General features: G+C 42.7%; 1 protein-coding gene across 2 annotated transcripts in view; it reads left to right on the top strand.

The window, feature by feature from the left end:
* Positions 1-18,285, top strand: part of LOC119653887 (protein kinase C, brain isozyme) — a 536,905-nt gene extending 518,620 nt beyond the window's left edge. For both annotated transcript variants that reach the window (XM_038059008.1, XM_038059007.1), the window contains exons 6-15: positions 3,508-3,664; positions 3,737-3,854; positions 3,926-4,030; positions 4,101-4,229; positions 4,323-4,496; positions 9,139-9,230; positions 9,304-9,505; positions 9,926-10,114; positions 10,263-10,403; positions 17,454-18,285. In XM_038059008.1, coding sequence (XP_037914936.1) covers positions 3,508-3,664; positions 3,737-3,854; positions 3,926-4,030; positions 4,101-4,229; positions 4,323-4,496; positions 9,139-9,230; positions 9,304-9,505; positions 9,926-10,114; positions 10,263-10,403; positions 17,454-17,606 — 1,460 coding nt within the window. In that variant the 3' untranslated portion in view covers positions 17,607-18,285. The remainder of the gene's footprint in view (positions 1-3,507; positions 3,665-3,736; positions 3,855-3,925; positions 4,031-4,100; positions 4,230-4,322; positions 4,497-9,138; positions 9,231-9,303; positions 9,506-9,925; positions 10,115-10,262; positions 10,404-17,453) is intronic.
* The last annotated feature ends 1,219 nt before the right edge of the window (positions 18,286-19,504 follow it).

The following is a 19,504-nucleotide window of genomic DNA, read 5'->3' as shown; positions in this document are numbered from 1 at the left end:
ACGCCACTAGTCCAACGCAACATCTCCTTCTCCATTACAGCCTCCGCTCAGCTTCCTACTCCTCCGTTTCCAAACAACCAATACACTTGGAAAGCTACGAAAAGAGTAAAGAGAGCAATTCAATACCAATTGCCACTAAAATCAGAATGCGGCAAGTGGGCAAGAAATAATCCCAAAAAGGGCGACGTTTGTAGTACGCACTGATAAAGTATTCCTTGCCCGTTTATTGCAAATAATTCAAGTAAATGACCATCAAGGTTAGTAGCTTGTGGCGAGTGATACTAAGCACCCGCTTCACAGCGCTTATGATCAATGTGGCCACACTGACGACAGCGTTGAAAGCTTTGCGTTCGAGAAGGCGGTCACGAGCTCGTTCAGATGTCGCCTCGACTAATTGGCGTTCGGGTAGCCCCATGCGACGGTCCCCATCGATCTCCGACGTGTCCTGGTAGGACCAAAGGTTGCAGATCCGGTCACGAAATGTACCAGCCCATGCACATTTCTCACGACGCAAAAAAAATGAGTTTGCTCGGAAGCACAGCGACGTCTACACGAATTGCCGCAACACGTCGTCTTAGAGAGTACCACCCTCTTAGTGGGCACCATGTCCTGATAACCTCCGGGCGCAACAAGCTATTTTCTCAGCAGCTAAAATAAGCGGCACCAAAGTCGACGCCCATCGCAACTTACGGCTGCAAGTAAGTATACGTAAATCTTGACTTGCGTCGGACCTTTTCGGGGCACTTCATTTTGGCTGACATCAGTGTCCCCATATGAGGCTTACGACTTAGGACTTCTTGCGTCTCTATGGACTGCTGATAGAAATGCAGCATAGGTCCCTGATAAACCCCACTACCTCTCTTAGGTTGCCAGGGGAAAATTCAACCTGCTCGAATGACAACTCTATTTCCATCATTTTTGAGGAAGTTATCGACCCACGCATTCCTCCAAAAATATCGCAGCATTACTACGAGTATAGTATCTCTTAGCCAGTTAAGGATGATGTCCAGCACTACATAAACACTACTGGTTCCCCAATCTTCTTGAGGGTGCGTCCACTACCACCTGAGAAGCTCACTTTTGCACGGAAAGAATTCAACAAACTAATCAAGCAGGATATACACAGACCTTCCAATAGCAGTTGGTTATCTCTATTCCATTAGGTCCCCAAGCCCAAGGGCGAATGGCAGCCTTGTGGAGATTATACACGCCTGAATTCTCAGACGATTCCGAGCCGGAACCCCATTCCACTCATCCAGGATTTTGCGCATTATTTACCAAACTGTCGTGTTTTCTCGACCTAGTATCTCGCCAAAGCCTACCATCAAATCCCTGTAGCTCTCAAAGATATTCTAAAGACAACAATTTGCACACCTTTTAGACTCTTCGAGTTCACACAGATTACTTTTGACTTGTGCAATGCGGCGCAAACCGTACAAAGATTCATCCACTCTGTACTACAAAACTGGAACTTCGGTTTTGTCTACTTGAATGGCGTTCTGGTCACATCTTCCACTGAGTCCGGACACATCTCCATGTTATTTTTCAACGCCTCCATGATAATGGCCTAATTTTCAACGTTGAAAAATGCAATTTCTTCAGCAGCAGGTGAAATTTCTAGGCCATTCCATCACCCCTCACGACATTCAACCCAACCCAATCAAGATCAAAAACCTTAGAAGGTTCTTGAACATGATAAACTTCTAACGTCGTTTCCGCTCACCAACAGGCATTACTTAACGCCTTCCTGTCTGATCGTAAGACCAAAGATTCACGAGAAGTTGTATGATCACCAGAAACCGTCCAAGTGTCTGAAATCACCAATCAACAGCTAAGAGGTAGATGCTACACTTCTGAGATTCCCTCAACAAGATGCACCTCTGGCCGTATTCGTCGATGCCTTACACACTGCAGTAGGCGCTGCTCTTCACCAGAGGGTGTACCAAAGTTGGGTTTCTTCTCAAAATAGTTGAATCCCGCTCAACATCCCAACCGCTGTCAATTTTTCGACAATCGCTGTGGGCAAGAAGGATGATGCAGTTCTTCAGAGCCTACAATGAAACTCCAAACACAAGAGTTCCCTATTTTCGGCTCACATTCCTCTGTCTAGTGGGACCTGTCTGAAAAAGGACCTAGGCCATATATTCCGCCCGCTTTTCGTAAACAAGCTCGGTACACGATCTTGCGCACTCTGTCATTCGGACATCGAAAAGGCTAGTTTCCAGCAAATATTTCTGGTCGCCCATGAACAAGGACGTGGAGCAAAAGTGTCAAATCACTACACATATTAAGAAGGAAGTATGTAAATTCCCTAAGTCGACAAGGCACTTCTAAACCAAAAACCTCGACATTATAGGCCCTTGCGAGACTCACATGGCTACAAGTATTGCTTTACCATCATTGATCGGTTTACGCGGTGGCCTGAAGCAATACCTCTGAAGGACATAACAGCACAGGTACGTGACGAGGCCCTCTGTGAAGAGTGAATTCCCCACTTCCGTGCTCCCGCCACAATCATCACAGACCAGGGAGGGCAATTCGAATCAACTCTCTTCTCGGAGCTCGGAAAGCTCCTGAGATTCAAACGCCAGTGGACAACTGCATACCATCTACAATTCAATGGGATGCTAAAACGTTGACACCGAACACTGAAGGCAGGCATTATGGTACGTGACGAACCGTCCTGCTCGCGGGTCTTGTCTGTACTTTCGTTCTTTTTAGCCTCCGTACAGCCGTCTGCAAGGAGTTTACTGTCAGGCCTGCTGAGCTGATAGTCCCCAGCCTGGACAAAAGAGACGCCTACTAGGAAAAGAATTTCCTAAATAAAAAACTTCCGCCGCTATCTCGGCATACGTAGCCAGCGGTTGACACCCCTAGCCAACTCATAACGTGCGCCTACGTTCTGGTAAGGACTAATACCATCCGGAAGCCACTGCAGCCCCCGTTCGGGGGTCCCTATAAGGTCCTCGAGCGTGATGCACTTCTGTGACAAGCTCAAGATCTCCTTGTACAGGCGGAAGCATTTCATCCAAGAGGCAAACGGCACTGCATCCACCATTTGTGATGACGAGCAACTCCATTCACCCTACAGCTAGTTAACATAGAGCAGTAGAGAAAGAGTATAAGCTTCTCAAAAAGTTTTAGGAAACCTGAAGCACATTGTCAGGACCAGATAGTGATGGCGCGTATTCGTGGTTAACGTATAGTAATAAAGCTTCCTGTCAATTAAAGTTAAAATGGAATTAATTGCAACGGTTTACACATGTTTTTTTATAATGCACACTGATGTAGCATACCAACTTTTCTCCATATATGTGTACCTATCTCGGAACTATACTTCAACAGAATGGCAGTCTAGAAAGGTCCTTCTTGGAGGAGATCTCCAGAAACAGTATACCTCTTTATCGACTCCCAGGTTTAAGGACGAATTCAAATGAAACTAATCAAATTTTCATTATCAAGGTAACGATCTTTATTAACAATTTTATTTATTCCATTTAATTACAGTTAAAGAAGGAGCCAATCTCATTCCTATGGACCCTAATGGGTTGAGTGATCCATATGTAAAAACAAAGTTAACACCAGACGAATCAGATAAGACAAAAAAGAAAACCAAAACAATCAAAGCTTCGTTAAATCCGGTGTGGAATGAAACAATCACATAGTGAGTTACTTCTTTTTAGGATTTTGTGATTTTAGATAGATACAGAATTGGCTCATCTCATGCGTCTTTCAGTGATCTCAAATCCGAGGACAAGGATCGCAGAGTCCACATCGAAGTATGGGATTGGGACAGAACATCTAGAAATGATTTCATGGGATCTCTCTCGTTCGGAATTTCAGAAATTATCAAGGTAATTTGGAATAACAAGAAAAATTAGAATAATTATCTACAATTGAAAGATAAATGTTGATAAAATTGTAGAATCCGGTGGATGGTTGGTATAAGCTTCTCACACAGGAAGAAGGTGAATTCTACAATGTTCCATGCACCGATGAGATAACAGATCTCTCGAAACTCAAGAATCAAGTGAGTATCTGTTGAAATCACTAATTATTATAATTATTCAGAAACCTTTAAATTTGATCCTCCATTGCAGAAACCATCAACTAGGCGGGCACCACCACGTACCGACAGAGACGTTCCACATAATGTCACAAAGCTTGATATGATTCGAGCTTCAGACTTTAACTTCCTTAAAGTGCTAGGAAAAGGATCATTTGGAAAGGTAAAGTGGCTCAAATCCTGTATGTTATACGAGATGTTCATGTATATAATATGCAAGTGAATGACTATTTTTGTTTCTCTTCTTAACTTCCAGGTCCTATTAGCTGAAAGGAAAGGTACTGATGAACTCTACGCCATTAAGATCTTGAAAAAGGATGTTATTATCCAAGATGATGATGTTGAGTGTACTATGGTTGAAAAAAGGGTACTGGCATTGGCGGAAAAGCCTCCGTTTCTTGTACAGCTTCATTCGTGCTTCCAAACTATGGTGAGTGGTTAATTGTTTAAAGATATTACCCTGAAGTAAACCACTGTAGGATAAACTGCATAATTTGAATACAATCATTTTTTCGGAATATATCTCCGTGCAAAAAAGAAATCATCATCATCATCAACGGCGCAACAACCGGTATCCGGTCTAGGCCTGCCTTAATAAAGAACTCCAGACATCCAGGTTTTGCACCGAGGTCCACCACTTCAATATCCCTAAAAGCTGTCTGGTGTCCTGACCTACGCCATCGCTCCATCTCAGGCAGGGTTTGCCTCGTCTTCTTTTTCTACCACAGACGTTGCCCTTATAGACCCGCCCATCGTAACCTATTGAACCGAATTTTTTCCACAACCTGACGGTCATGGTATCGCTCCTAGATTTGATCGTTATGTAGGCTACGGAATTGCCCATCCTCATATAGAGGTCCAAAAATTCTTCGGAGTATTGTTCTCTCGAAAGCGGTCAAGAGTGCGCAATTTTTCTTGCTAAGAACCCAACTCTCCGAGGAATTCATGAGGACTGGCAAGATCATTGTCTTGTGCAGTAAGAGCTTTGACTCTATGGTGAGACGTTTCGAGCGGAACAGTTTTTGTAAGCAGAAATAGGCTCTATTGGCTGTCAACAACCGTGCGCCGATTTCATCATCGTAGCTATTATCGGTTGTAATTTTCGACCCAAAATAGGAGAAATTACAAACGGTCTCAAAGTTGTATTCTCCTATCTTTATTCTTCCCGTTTGACCAGTGCGGTTTTATGTTGTTGGTTGGTTGGTTTTCGGTGCTGACGTTGCCACCATATATTTCGTCTTGCCTTCATAGATGTGCAGCCCAAGATCTCGCCCTAATGACCGCCTGTTCGATCTGGATGAAGGCAGTTTGTACGTTCCGGTCGTTCTTCTCATGACGTCGATATCGTCAGCATAGGCCAGTAGTTGGGTGGACTTACCTCTTGCGTACCTCTTGCGTTTACGTCAGCATCACGGATCACTTTCTCGAAGGCCAGGTTAAAGAGGACGCAAGATAGGGCATCCCCTTGTCATAGAATGTTGTTGATGTCGAATGGTCTTGAGAGTGATCCTGCTGCATTTATCTGGCCTCCCACATTGGCCAGGGTCAGCCTAGTAGGGTAGGTAGGTAGGTATCAGTGGCGCTCTGAGGAGCCCAATTAGCGCTTTGGTGCCCCGTTTTGATGCCACAAACTCCTAAGACCGTGATTGTTGTTATGGGAGAAGGGGGCAGAGCTCAGCCGGCTCGGATCTTCAGAGTCAGCCCATAGCATTCACGAAGGAAAGCAGCTCTCCCATTATGTAGCTAGAAATCTCTCTGAGGTCCCTAAAGAATGGTTTACCCAGTGTCCACAGCCTGACTCTAGCCAGAGCTGGGCAATCCCTTCCTTCTCCGCAGCTCCGGCAATGGAGACCATACGAGTTTGATACACCGTGTGTATTCGAGAAAACCCCCGCGGCGGCTCCATAGGGCATCTTTGATCCGTCCGTAAAGAATACTGTATCATAGTCTTGCAACACGCCGCCGGTCTTCCACTTTGCCCTGGTTGGAAAGTCCACAACACAGTTTCTCGAGAAGTTCAGCTTGCTTGTGACATAGTCCGTGGGGGATGCCCAAATTTCTCGAGGTATTTCATCTAGGATGTTGCTGTGGCCGTAAGACTTCACTGCCCAGCATCCGGACTCACGTAGGCTGACAATACTGCACGCTACAACATATTTAATGTGGAGGTCTAGGGGGAGGAGATGCAGGAGTACATTGAGAGCATCTGCCGGGCAAGACTGCAGAGCCCCAGTAGCACCCGCACACGCTGTTCTTTGAATCCTATTAAGCTTCGTTCTATTGTATTTTTTCTTCAAAGCCTCCCACCCATACAGTAGAGCCGTACGTTAGGATCGAACGCAGTACAGTGGTGTACATCCAGAGAACCATCCTCGTCCGGAGACCCCATTTCTTTGCAAAGGTTCTCTTGCAGGCATAGAAGGCTATACCCCTAGGCCTTCTTAACCCTCAGCCTAGTCAGTCTTATCAATTTCGTCGGGATACCGAATTCTATCATGGCCGTGTACAGTTTTACCCTGCCTATGCTATCATAGGCGACTTTAAAGTCGATGAAGAGATGGTGCAACTGATGTCCATATTCCAACAGTTTTTCTATCGCTTGCCACACAGAGAAAATCTGATCTATTACTGATTTTGCTGGAGTGAAGCCTCTTTGGTATAGGCCAATAATGTTCTGGGCGTATGGAGCTATCCGGCCTAGCAAGATAGCTGAGAATATCTTATAGATGCTACTCAGCAACGTGATACCTCTATAATTGCTGCACTTTTTACATATGAGACAGATAATGCTTCTCTGCCAGTGGTCAAACATTGATTCGCTGTCCCACACTTTGAGCATAAGTTGATGGACCGCTTGGTGTATATGATCACCTCCACATTTAACCAATTCGGCTGTAATTCCATCGGCTCCAGGCGACTTATGATTTTTAAGCCGATGAATTGCATGGACTGTTTCTTCGATACTTGGTGGTGGCAGTAGTTATCCGTCGTCTTCAGTTCAGTAGTTCATCAAAGTACTCAACCCATCGCTCCAATACGCCCTGTTCTGTCGGAAATCAGAGTTCCCTCTTTTTCTCGGCAGGATGAACATCGAGATGTGTAAGGATTCATCCTGCTGATATGTTGGTAAATCTTCCGTGCCTGGTGCGGTTGCTCTCTGTACTTTTCGAGTTCACAGACTTGGTTCTCCCAGGCTTCTTTTTTCCATCTGTGAAGTCGTTTCTCCCCTCGCCGAAGTTCGTGATAAGTCTCTGTATGCAGCATTCTTCCGTTCCATTGCTAACTTACATTCACCGTCAAATCAGCCGTTCCGACTTTTCTTGCGGCTGGGGCCAAGTATCCTTGTGGCCGTATCAATGATAACGTTCTTCAGGTGGTTGTGAAGATCATTTGTTGATGGTTCATCTCCAGGTTCTCTGCCAACTGCGGTTATTGTGGCATCCATTTCCCTTCTATAGGTATCGCGGAGGGCTGTGCTGTGGATGGCTTCAATGTTAACTCTCACCTGATTGTCAAAAAGGATTCTTGGTGGTGTTGTTATTCGAGCTCGGAGCACCATGCCAACGAGATAGTGATCCGAGTCTAGATTAGCCCCCTATATGTTCTGACATTCATCAAGACTGAGAGATGGCGGCATTCGATCAAGACGTGGTCAATTTGATTGAAAGTGGTCCCGTCTGGAGAGGTTCATGTATGTTTGCGGACCACTTTCCGCGCAAGCCAGGTACTTCCAACTACCATTTCGTGTGACACTGCTAATTGAATAATAATAATATGGGAGCCAACGTATCGCCTGAATACGGGCTCCTTCCCTACTTGGCTGTTAAAATCTCCAAATATAATTTTGATATCATATCTGGGACAGGCTTCGAGCGTTCGTTCTACTACCGCTCAAAAGGTATCCTTTTCCGACTCTGCAGTCTCCTCTGTAGGGGCGTGAACGTTAATGAGGCTTATATTTCTAAATTTGCCTCGCAAACGCAGAGTGCATAGCCGTTTGCTTATGTTTTCAAAGCCGATAACAGCAGGTTTCAGTTTTTGGCTGACTAAGAAACCTACTCCGAGCACATGGTTTACTGGATGGCCGCTATAATATATGTTGTAGTGACTCTTCTTCAGGAAATCGATCCCTGTCCAACACATCTTCTGTAACGCTGTTACATCAGCCCTATATTGGGACAGGGTATCGGCTAGCTACTTGGCAGCTTCATCTCAGTACAGGGAGCGCACGTTCCATGAGAAAATGCGCAAATCGTTATTCCTTTGTCGGTGCCGGGTTCGTCGTTGTATTATCCGTGCAGTCCGTGGTTCCCGTTGTGGCTTCGTAACAAGTTGTTTTCGTGTAGGGTTGTCAGCCCTACCCAACCCCCAACCTGGAGGACCAGTTGATACAATTTGCCCCGTTTTTAGGCGCAGGAGACTCGCCTTCATCCTTCTTCGTCTGCAGCTTTTCGTTAAAAAAGAGGTCCTAGCGGTCACCACGTAGAGGTGGAAATAGAGTTTGGTAGTAGAGCTGTTGGTGTTGGCTCAGCTGGTGTTTCCCAGATTTTATGCTCTATCGTGGATACCAATCCACGTTTCGCCCTGAGACCTATACTACCCTTTGACTTATCACTAGATGGTTTTAATTCAAAATCCGCTCTGCACCCCAACAATATATCAACCTTCTCATTATCACCAATATAATCGAAGTTAAGCAACGACTGAATTCAACCCTACATTAACTAGCATATCATGATGTTTAGTGTTGATAAAGCCGTCAGACTAAATTTAAATGATTCAAGCACGCACAGAGTGTTTAACTCTGCTGGCGTCTGTCAAATGGCGTATGTCTCCTCCCACAATATGGTCGTCATTTTTCCAAGGGCCTAAGCCGACATATAATCATGTTTCCGGCAGCGGTATCCCTCCTCCATAAGTGATCCTTGGATGCAGCCCATATTAGCTTACTGTTCTGGAGATCATTTCCACTTTTGTGAATATTTAGGATTTTCTTCCGGTTGATCCCTAAATGGTATCCCTTATCTGTCAAGTCAATATCATTTCTGAAACGTATTTCTTTACCTTTCCAGGATCGTTTATTCTTCGTTATGGAATATGTTAACGGCGGTGATCTTATGTTCCAAATTCAACAGTGTGGTAAATTTAAGGAACCAGTTGCAGTGTAAGTACCACTATTCAAGGATATCTTCCATTAATCTTGAATTTAATTTCCCAACTCGAACTTCTTCTTCCAGATTCTATGCAGCTGAAATTGCTATTGGACTATTCTACCTTCATAACAAAGGAATCATCTATAGAGATTTGAAATTGGATAACGTACTCCTGGACGCAGATGGCCACGTGAAAATTGCTGACTTCGGAATGTGCAAAGAAGGGATAAATGGCGATAAAACAACTAAAACATTTTGTGGTACTCCAGACTATATTGCACCCGAGGTAAAATCCTTGTTCGCTATTATCGTAACGCATCACCCAGCCAAATCGCTTCACCTTTCCACAGTGGAAGTGACGTAGAAATTTATCGTTTTCGACCAGAGTGTTTTGTGAGAAGGAAAGGAATTGAATATAGATATCAGGGATTATTTAGCGGGGTTAGATAAGGTGGTTATAGTCCAACCTGCATTGGGTGTGAACTTTTCAATTTTCAGATTCATTTGAGTGAGAATGATTGGATGAGGATTGTTGGGTATTGGAAGGTTCAGATTAAAATTCAAATAATTCAAATAAGATTTATTGACAACTGCCTGTGCTGGAATAACAAGATTAAGTGCATCATGACTAGTTGACTAGAGTTCCTTCCATAAAAAGTTGACATATTCTCGCATCAATAACACTCTCAACTTTCTATCCTTCCAGATTATCCTCTATCAACCATACGGCAAATCAGTAGACTGGTGGGCATACGGAGTCCTTCTCTACGAAATGCTTGTCGGACAGCCCCCATTCGATGGCGAGGACGAAGAAGAACTTTTTGCAGCAATAACAGATCACAATGTATCATATCCTAAGAATTTAAGTAAAGAAGCCAAGGAAGTGTGCAAGGGCGTAAGTTATTGCAATTTATTCATCAAACCAGTTTAGAAAACTCATTAAAAGTTTGAAATTTATTCTGACCTCTGAGTCTAGGCAGAGCACTCCTGCAATAAACATAGTACGACTGGGGAATAAATCGGAAATGTTTGCAATTTTTCAGTTGCTGACCAAACAACCACCGAAACGTTTAGGATGTGGATCAACCGGAGAAGAGGAAGTTCGTGGTCATCCATTCTTTAGGCGAATTGATTGGGAGAAAATTGAGAATCGTGAAGTTCAGCCACCGTTTAAGCCGAAGATTGTGAGTATCAATAAAAGATACATTCCTACTTTTAAAAATTTGTAATTGTCATATCTAATTCGTAAATGAATGAAGAGGTAACATTTTTGGATAAATGATTTTCTTGTCCACAAAGTGGGCAGCTCAACTAATCATAAGAGCTTTAAAAGGTACCACCCTACAAAAAGGCTTTATTCAGCTCTTTTTTGAAAGGATATTACTAATGATAGCCTATGCGCCGCTCAAGTTTGTCGTTTAAGATAGTGTCAGCACAGCGTACTCCGATGGTACGACCCAGACAAGTGTCGACGAAGGCTTGGAGTGGAGTTCACTTTCCATGTGCTTCTCCCATATAGCAGCACGGAAACAACACTATAACAGATCAATCCCAACTTGATCTTGGTCTTGAGATAACTGCATTTCCAGATGTTAAGCAGGGCAGTGAAAGTGGATCTAGCGCTGTTAATGCGCCGGGCAACATCCAATTCAGTGCCACCGTCCGCAGAAACCACGTTTCCTAGATATACAAATTGATCGATCCTTTCGATCCTCTACCCATTAATGCAAACAAGGAAAGTGCGATGAGCGGGCAAATTGAAAACCTTGGTTTTGTTCGTGTTTACCTTCAAACCAACTTTACTTGCCTCTCTTTCCAAATCCAGAGCCATTTGACCAAAGTCCATGACCCGGTGAGAGAGAAACAGGTGTTTGAGGAAAGATGTCATTGTCCATTGAAATCCCCCGCGTTCTCCAGACAAATTAACATGAAGAACATAACCGATAACAAACCGGTGACAGGATGCAACCCTGGCAGACTCCGCTTTCGACCTCTAAATCCAGCAGCACGTGACATTTTGTGCCATCATATGTCGCTCTGATAATAACTATTGGTTTCTCTAGAATTCCCCTTCTGCGTAGAATACTCCAGATACACTCCCTATTCAGGCTATTGAAAGCTTTCCCGAAATCGATGAAGAGCAAGTGCAGTGAAGATCTAAACTCCGTACACTGTTCCAAAATGATCCGCAGGGTGTTGAGGTAGTCAATGCAGGAGGATCCGGAGCGGAAACCAGACTGTTCTCTGTAGGGAGACTGTCAAGCCCAGAGGCTTTACGCCGTTTGAGTGCATTGATGCCCGAACTGATTTCTCTTCTGCTTAGGGGAATAGTCCGTATCCGCATGTTACGGTAACTAGCCATTTCATCCACAAGAGGAGGAACTTCACCGAATTAAATACGGATAAGAACCCTAGTGAAGTCTTCTTTCCAGAGAAGTCGACCGTTGACGTCCTTCACAGGACAATCTTTCGTGATGCGGTGTGCATTCCTGAAACCATGGTAATCTGCGGCATCTTTCGCTTTCCTGACCAAGGCAACAACAAATTCTCTCTTGTCACGTCGTACACAGTTCGGGATTCCGCTCGGTATCGGAGTTCAAGCGCGTCACGGCCGCCACCACCCACAACGGTCAGCAGAGCCTACAACCCCTTCCGCAGTCAGTCAGATCTTATGACACCCCTTCGGGACGTGGCCGACCACCTATGTATTCACCCAAGAAAATAACATTTTTAATGGCGGCCCAATGCTCATCGACATTCTCAGACGGATCACTCAATATATTATATCTGCCCTTCGATCAGCAAGATAGCTCTCAAACCCTGCGGAAAGTGCCGGGCGCAGTTAGAAAGAAAACATATGCGACCATCAGATGGTGATCCCTTTCGAGTTGAAACTCAACTGACCTTATGACAGGCTCTGTGCTCGAACATTATGCCATCAATGACGAGGCGGTGGAAGTTTCAATAATGAAGAACCTGTTTTCCCATCACATGACCGAGCAAGGTGTTGTCAGATCCTACCTTGGCATTCAGATCATCCATCACGATCATAGCGTCATCCTTAGGGAGTCTCCCCTGAACTTTGTGTAATCACACGTAGAAAGCATCTTTCTCCACTATATCGTAAGTTGGTTTATAACACCGTATAATTGTGATGCTCCTTAACCTGGACCGAAATCGTGCATCAAAAGTCTGTCAGAAACCGGCTCCAAGATAAAAAGAACGCGCCTTGTGGTAGCCGTCAGAAACAACGGTTTCGCGTCTGCTACCATTGCTTTCCAAAGGACAAAAGCACATTGCCATAGATGTGGCAAGAGTGGGAGGAGTACTCTCCAGAGTTCCACCCTCTTACTTCGCTAAGGCCCAGAATGTCCAGCTTATATCGTTGGAATTCCCGCTCAAGTTGAAGAAAGCGAACATTCTGAAGACCCTCACTACCGCTATCGAGGAGCGTACGCACATTCCAGAAACCAATCATAGTCGGTTTTAAAAAGCCAAAGATCGATGCCGTAAGGTCAGTCCCTATCCGAGGCGACGTTAACATTTCGGTGGCAGTAAAGTTTCAAAATTTGCAAATTTCTATCCCTTTTAGTCGCCTCTTACGACAAGCAGGGAAAACTTTTGGTGTATTCTTAACAATCTTAAATATAGTAAAATGCGCAGAAACTTAACAAAAGTCCAACTTAGTCTCTCTAGTTCGCTATAACTAATAACCGGAAGAGGAACATCAGTTTTCAATTCAAAGCAAAGAAATGATCAAAGACCGACAGACGGACGCTTTTCGAAGAGTATTCTCAGGCACTCTCTCACTCCTCTCATTTCCAAGCGACCTGTTCACCTGACATTATTTTTACCAGATCATGATTATCAATGAAATTGAGCGGGTCAGTTAGGGTAAACATTAGTGACGGTCAACCAGTGATTTAGGATGAAAGGGTGTTCTTCTCTGCTGTCTGGAACTAGGATGTGAACGAAGTGGAGTTGAAGTCCAACGAGGTCGGTTTAACCGCTAAATTTTTCTTCAAAAACTTAGGGATCTGGGAGCATTTCTTCGGAGAGGAATATCCTCTTAAACCAAAGAAGACTATCGACTTAGCTTACGTTGCTTGGGCACATGTTAGCTGCTTTCCAAAATCGTGTTATCATTCTAGTATACCAGTGACTGTGGGGTGATTCCTTTTCTCATACGGAAGGTCGCGGTTCAGGACTCCCACAATTCCGAACAAAAATTTCGAAAATTTTAATCTACTCCCCAAAACACCAATTGGGCTTCAAGAGTCCTCTCTCAAAATTCTATTCGCCATGATTGGTATAATTTCTGGACATGCTTCTGTAATCCCATAGTGGTCTCGACGAGGTTGGGATATTTTGAAGTCATTATCTAACCAGTTAAGTTGTCGTCTTCCATCGAACCCTTTGATTAACTAATTTTAGCTAGCAGTTAATTAGCGCGAAGTTAGGAAACTAATCTGGCACAACAGCTTTGGATTCATAGTTGCAAGGCGGCGGTTTTAGTTTTCGGTGGTTGCCCAGCAATGGGAATCATAGGGGGTTACAATATAGTGACACTGTGGTAGATATTGCGTTTGAGATGTTCATTGATAAAGACATCGGAAAGCACACTTTTCAAAACGTCACTTCGTCTATGTTGTGCTGCCAGCACCATTAGCTGGGGCCAGTGATCCGCAGTGGTCAAAACTCTCAGTTCTGATAGTAATGATGTCAATGTCATTGGGACCGGCTATCAGAAATTCAACTTTTTTCTAGTAAATCATACATTATTAGGTGATGACAAGGCAACTCCGATAATCGTCACACTTTGGACACGTTAGCAAAAGCACTCGAAACCATTCGTACATTGCTGTTAGCTTCTCGGGCTTGGTGACTCCGGCCATTTTCGAATCGTGTTCTTGACTCGATTCTATTAGGTTGTTGCATTTAAAATAGCCGATCTGGCAATCAAATGAAGTTAGTTGCGATTGGCGCTATTGGTGTCGGATAATGAAGTATAAATACTCCTACATTTAATCAAGGAGTCATTTCAGTTTTGACCATCGTTGTGATAGCAGTGAATGAAAAGGAAAAAAGGATGAAAAAGAGCCAAAAACGTATACTTTTTCTGTATGAGTTCAAACTCGGTCATAAAGCAGCGAAGGCGACCGAACATTAACAGCGCATTTGGAGCTAATACGATACCGCAAGCCCTTACGGAGCAAAACATGGCGCTTCGAATGGACATTTGCAGTTCTTTACTCTCCCGCAACAGAAACAACTCCTTTTTGCACAGAATAGTAATATGTGATGAAAAGTGGATATTATACGACAATCGTCGCCGATCAGCGCAATGGCTAGATGCTGATGAGCCACCGAAGCATATGCCGAACCCGAGCCTCTATCCGAAGAAGGTAATGGTGACTGTTTGGTGTTCTACAGGAGTTATACACTTATCTTTTTTTGGCACCTGGAGAGACAATAAATGCACAGAAATACTGTGCCCAACCCGAGGAAATACACCAAAAATTGAGTATTCAACGACCGAGATTGGTCAACAGAGATGGTGTGATACTCTTTCACGGCAATGCACGACCTTATGTATCGAGAACAAGGGTTCAAAAGTTGAACGAATTGCAGTATGAGACTCTGCCTCATCCACCATATTCACCGGACCTTTCGCCAACCGACTACCACTTTTTTAAGCATTTGGATCATTTTTTGGCGAAAAAACAGTTTAGGAACAAAGAGGCTGTCAAAATTGCCTTCGACCAATTTATCAACACCCGACAGTTGGACTTCTATGAAACTGGCATACATGCTCTTGAATCTCATTGGGAGAAGTATTTTCAATCAACTGGCACCTATTTTGATCAAATAAATAAATTTTTGTAAGCTTTACAGTCGTTTTAAATTTTAGTACCAAAATGGTCATTTCATTTGCAACAACCTAATATTTTCTTTCAACATTCGTGATGGTCAGAGGATGCGTTAATACGATCCCTTCGTCTTCCTTTTCACTGACATGATCATTGTGTTAACCGATGATTTCTTTATAATCTTGTGCCGCAGGTCTGTATATCGAACAGTTGCCTGATCTGTTTCTCGCGATTAAGCCATACAAAAATGAATCGTGGGATCACCTGACGTGATAGTGCAACCATCTCGCTAGACTTATTTACCGGCTTTGCGGAGATTCGTAGAAGTACATAACAACGGCGCATAAAGCGTGGGTTACCAAAGTAGAGCAATCTATGGCTGATTGAGTTACGTTCATTTTCTATGTCTGGACGTAACCGTAAGACCGTAACTGTACACAGGACTACGGTACCCTATAGAAGGTAATAACGTCGGCATTGCGCTCGCTCGCTGATAACTGCCTTAATTTGGCTCAGATACTCTGCCGTCAATTAGATTTGAACCTCAACGGTCTGCCACAACAGCCCGGTTTAACCACTAAGCAATCCTTCTTGAATCCTCGAGAAAGTGATCCGGGATGCTGAGGTAAATGCAAGAGGTACGATCCTCTTTAAGTCCACCCAACTACTGGCCTATACTGACGATATCGACATCATGGGAAGAATCACCCGAGACGTACAAACTGCCTTCATCCAGATCGAGCAGGCGGCGCGAGATCTTGGGCTGCACATCAATTAAGGCAAGACAAAGTATATGATAGCAACGTCAGCACTGAAGACGAACTAACCAACAACATCAAACCGCACTGGTCAAACAGGAAGAATAAGGATAGGAGAATACAACTTTGAGACCATTGACAATTTCTCCTATCTAGGGTCGAAAATCACAATCGATAACAACTACGAGGATGAAATCCGCGCACGGCTGTTGTCAGCCAACAGAGCCTATTTCAGCGTACAAAGACTGTTCCGCTCGAAACGTCTCACCATAGGGTCAAAGCTCTTACTGTACAAGACTATGATCTTGCCAGTCCTCATGTATTCTTCGGAAACTTGGGTTCTTAGCAGGAAAAATTGCGAACTCTTGGCCTCGTTCGAGAGAAGAATCCTCCGAAAAATTTTTGGCCCCCTACATGAGGATGGACGATTCCGTAGCCTACATAACGACGAAATCTATGAGCGATACCATGACCGTTCGGTTGTGGATAAAATCCGGCTGAATGGGTTACGGTGGGCGGGTCACTTAATCCGAATGGATGAGGATGATGCAGCCTGGAAAGTCTATAAGGGCAATATCTATGGTCGAAAAAGCAGAGGAGGCAGACCCTGTCTAAGATGGAGCGATGGCGTAGGTCAGGACGCCAGACAGCTTTTAGGGATATCGAATTGGTGGACCTCCGCGCAAAACCGGCATGTCTGGAGTTCCTTGTTAAGGCAGGCCTAGACCGGATACCGGTTCTTGCGCCGTTAATGATGCTGAATAGTTTAAATTATGAAACCTTTTTCGCTTCTCAACAGGACTAGATCCTGAGACTTTGGCGGACGTTCTAATATTAATCCTAGTTAGCTTAAATAGATTGATATATCTTACTAGCATCTGCCTAACATGAACCCTAGTACCAAATTAATTCACGTCCTTGTATCCTTGTGTCCTTGTGTCCTTGTATCAAAAGCCTGTGCCGACGAACCTCATCTGTTGACACAAACGGATTTCCTGCCACTCTTCGAAATTTTCGGGAGGCTCCCTCCTCCGGCGGTCCTATCACAATCATCGAGCAAACTTCAACACATCGTTCAAGCTGGAATGGTGCACAAGCTTCCTACTTCACACCCAAATGATAACCACGCGGCAACCAGTAAGAACTGCCCAAGGACTGTTTGGTGAAAAACTCGAAATATATATTGTAAAAACGAACCTCGGCGCAGAACCGGGATGTCTGGTCTAGACCGGATACCGGTTGTTGTGCGTGTTGATGATGATGATGAAAAACGGAAAACTCAGACTGTCATTTACCCGCGCGTTAATAAAACCCCCACAAGCCCATGTCCATTTTTCGGCAAGTACAAACCCCTAAGACTCTGGTGGATAGTATAGTGTTATTTCAAATTATGATGGATTGAGTGGTCATAAGTTACCAATAGTCCTTTACTAGGACTTGAGGGCCAGCTAAAGGAAGTTAACCCAAAGAAATACGTGCATGATATAACTCTAATTCTAGTAAAATACAATTAAAGGCTAAATTATTCTGTAAAAACCCTTATGACTATGAAATATAATAAAATTTACAATTTGTTCTAAAAAACTTTTTCTTTTTCCATTTACAGAAACATCGTAAGGACGTATCAAATTTCGATCGACAATTCACATCAGAAAAAACAGATTTAACACCAACCGACAAATTATTCATGATGAATTTGGATCAAACGGAATTTGTTGGATTCTCATATTTGAACCCAGAGTTCATCACACATATCTAAACAAAGAAAAACTTTATTTAAATGCCAATAAATGTATGTAACGATAAAATCATAAAAATTTCTTCAAAATAAATAAATCAATGTGAATATCTCATTCAATATTCACACAAAAAAAAACATAGTCGACGATATTCAATGAAAAACATTCTTGAAGAAGAAAATTAAGAAAATGAAAAATAAAACTTTCCAAAAAGTATGAATAATTATATTAGTAATGTTTTCGAAATTAAAATATATATAAAAATGATAATTTGACTTAAAACAATCAAAGCAAATAATTTCAAAAAATTAAAAAATAAAATCTGAAGAAGAATTAGTGGATTTAAAATTTATTTTTTAAGCGGTTTATCGGTTAGCCTTTAAGCGAAAGGAAATACTATCCTTTTCCTGATTTGACAACACGAGAAAATCAAACTCATTTATGCCTTATTATTGCTTAGTTTCGATGAATTAGTCCAATTCAACCGATATTATTTCCACAATCGGAGAAAATGTATTGTTATTGAAATCGATATTTATTGTTGTTCATATGGAAAGAAAACTATGTTAAAAATATAAGCGCCATTAATATTAATTATTATTAATTTATTTAAAATTAAATAAATTCGTTGACGTTACCTAAAAGAATATTCTTCGTTTTTATTTTATTTTTATTCTTCAATGGTTATTTTATTTTTTTTTTTAAAACGAAAGATAATTTTGGCAAATGCCTGCCAATGTCATTCTTATTGTTTTCCTTTCCGATGGATTGACTCGAAAAAGGCATGACTCAGTTAAGTTTTACACGATTTAATTTATATTGAGAGAAAGAAAGCTTTATGCAAAATAAAATATAAAAAAACATGGGGAATTTCTACGTTTCATTAATGTATAGGTGTGAAATAGAATCAATGTCAGTTTTTCGAATTGAAATTTTTACTTAACTTGTATCAACATAGGAGGCTTACAAATAAATCCGATATTGTGTTTATAATTAGAATAAAACTTACACATAATAAACAAGAAGAATTAAACATTAAGGTCTCATCTTCCAATAAAACCAAACTCTTGCACCGTGATTCCTACCGATTTCGTGAATGTTTCCATTTATTATTATTGAAAATGGTTACCTAAGCTCTCTTAATTAAAGTGTCAATGGTCCTAGCTGTTGATGTATCAATGGTCCGACCCTTACTTTATTTTCTAGGAATAAGTGTGACTGCCTCAAGCAGATTGCTTAACTGCAACTTTTTGGGCTCTAACAAAAGTTTACCTGCGCACTGAAGCTGTCATTCTAATATTTTTAGATCACTTGTCACTTCTAGAACCCAAGTAGAAACTTGTGCCTTCTATGCTCCAGATATGCCTGTGACACGGTCATTCATAGGTTCTGTAAAGTGTTACTACTGAAGGAATCTTGTGTCCTCTCCATTCCGTTTAATTTTTTTTAGATTCTTCGTTGCCCAGGAACTCATCCGTTTCTGGAATTCCTAACACTGATCAGGCTTAATTTTAAAATTGACTTATGATGAAAGGCATGCTTAAATGACTTTCAGGACATATCTGCCCCTTGAACCACAAATGCAACGTGCGGACTAATCAGAAGCACTGGAGTTACATTTCTCGAATCTGGAACACTGCGACAGTTGATCGCTGGTCGTAAAACTGGGCACTTGCAGTACATCTGCTTATTAGGAGCTCTGGCCCACATTTCAGAACCTTTGAGAAGAACGGACTAAACCACTCTTATTAGGACGCGATGTGTTTAGAATCTGGCTTCTGCGAAATTGCCCAATAGCCAATCAATCGCAAATATTCTAACTGCCTACTCTGCATCCGCACGAAGAAGCTCATCTTTGAATCTACCACTCAGCTGAGTACTTTACCGACGGCTTAAACTCGACCGTGATCTCACTGGC

Source organism: Hermetia illucens, chromosome 4 (assembly GCF_905115235.1).
Source record: "Hermetia illucens chromosome 4, iHerIll2.2.curated.20191125, whole genome shotgun sequence".
Taxonomy (NCBI): domain Eukaryota; kingdom Metazoa; phylum Arthropoda; class Insecta; order Diptera; family Stratiomyidae; genus Hermetia; species Hermetia illucens.
Note: the sequence above shows the minus strand (reverse complement) of the source record. Positions and strands in the feature narration are given on the sequence as shown.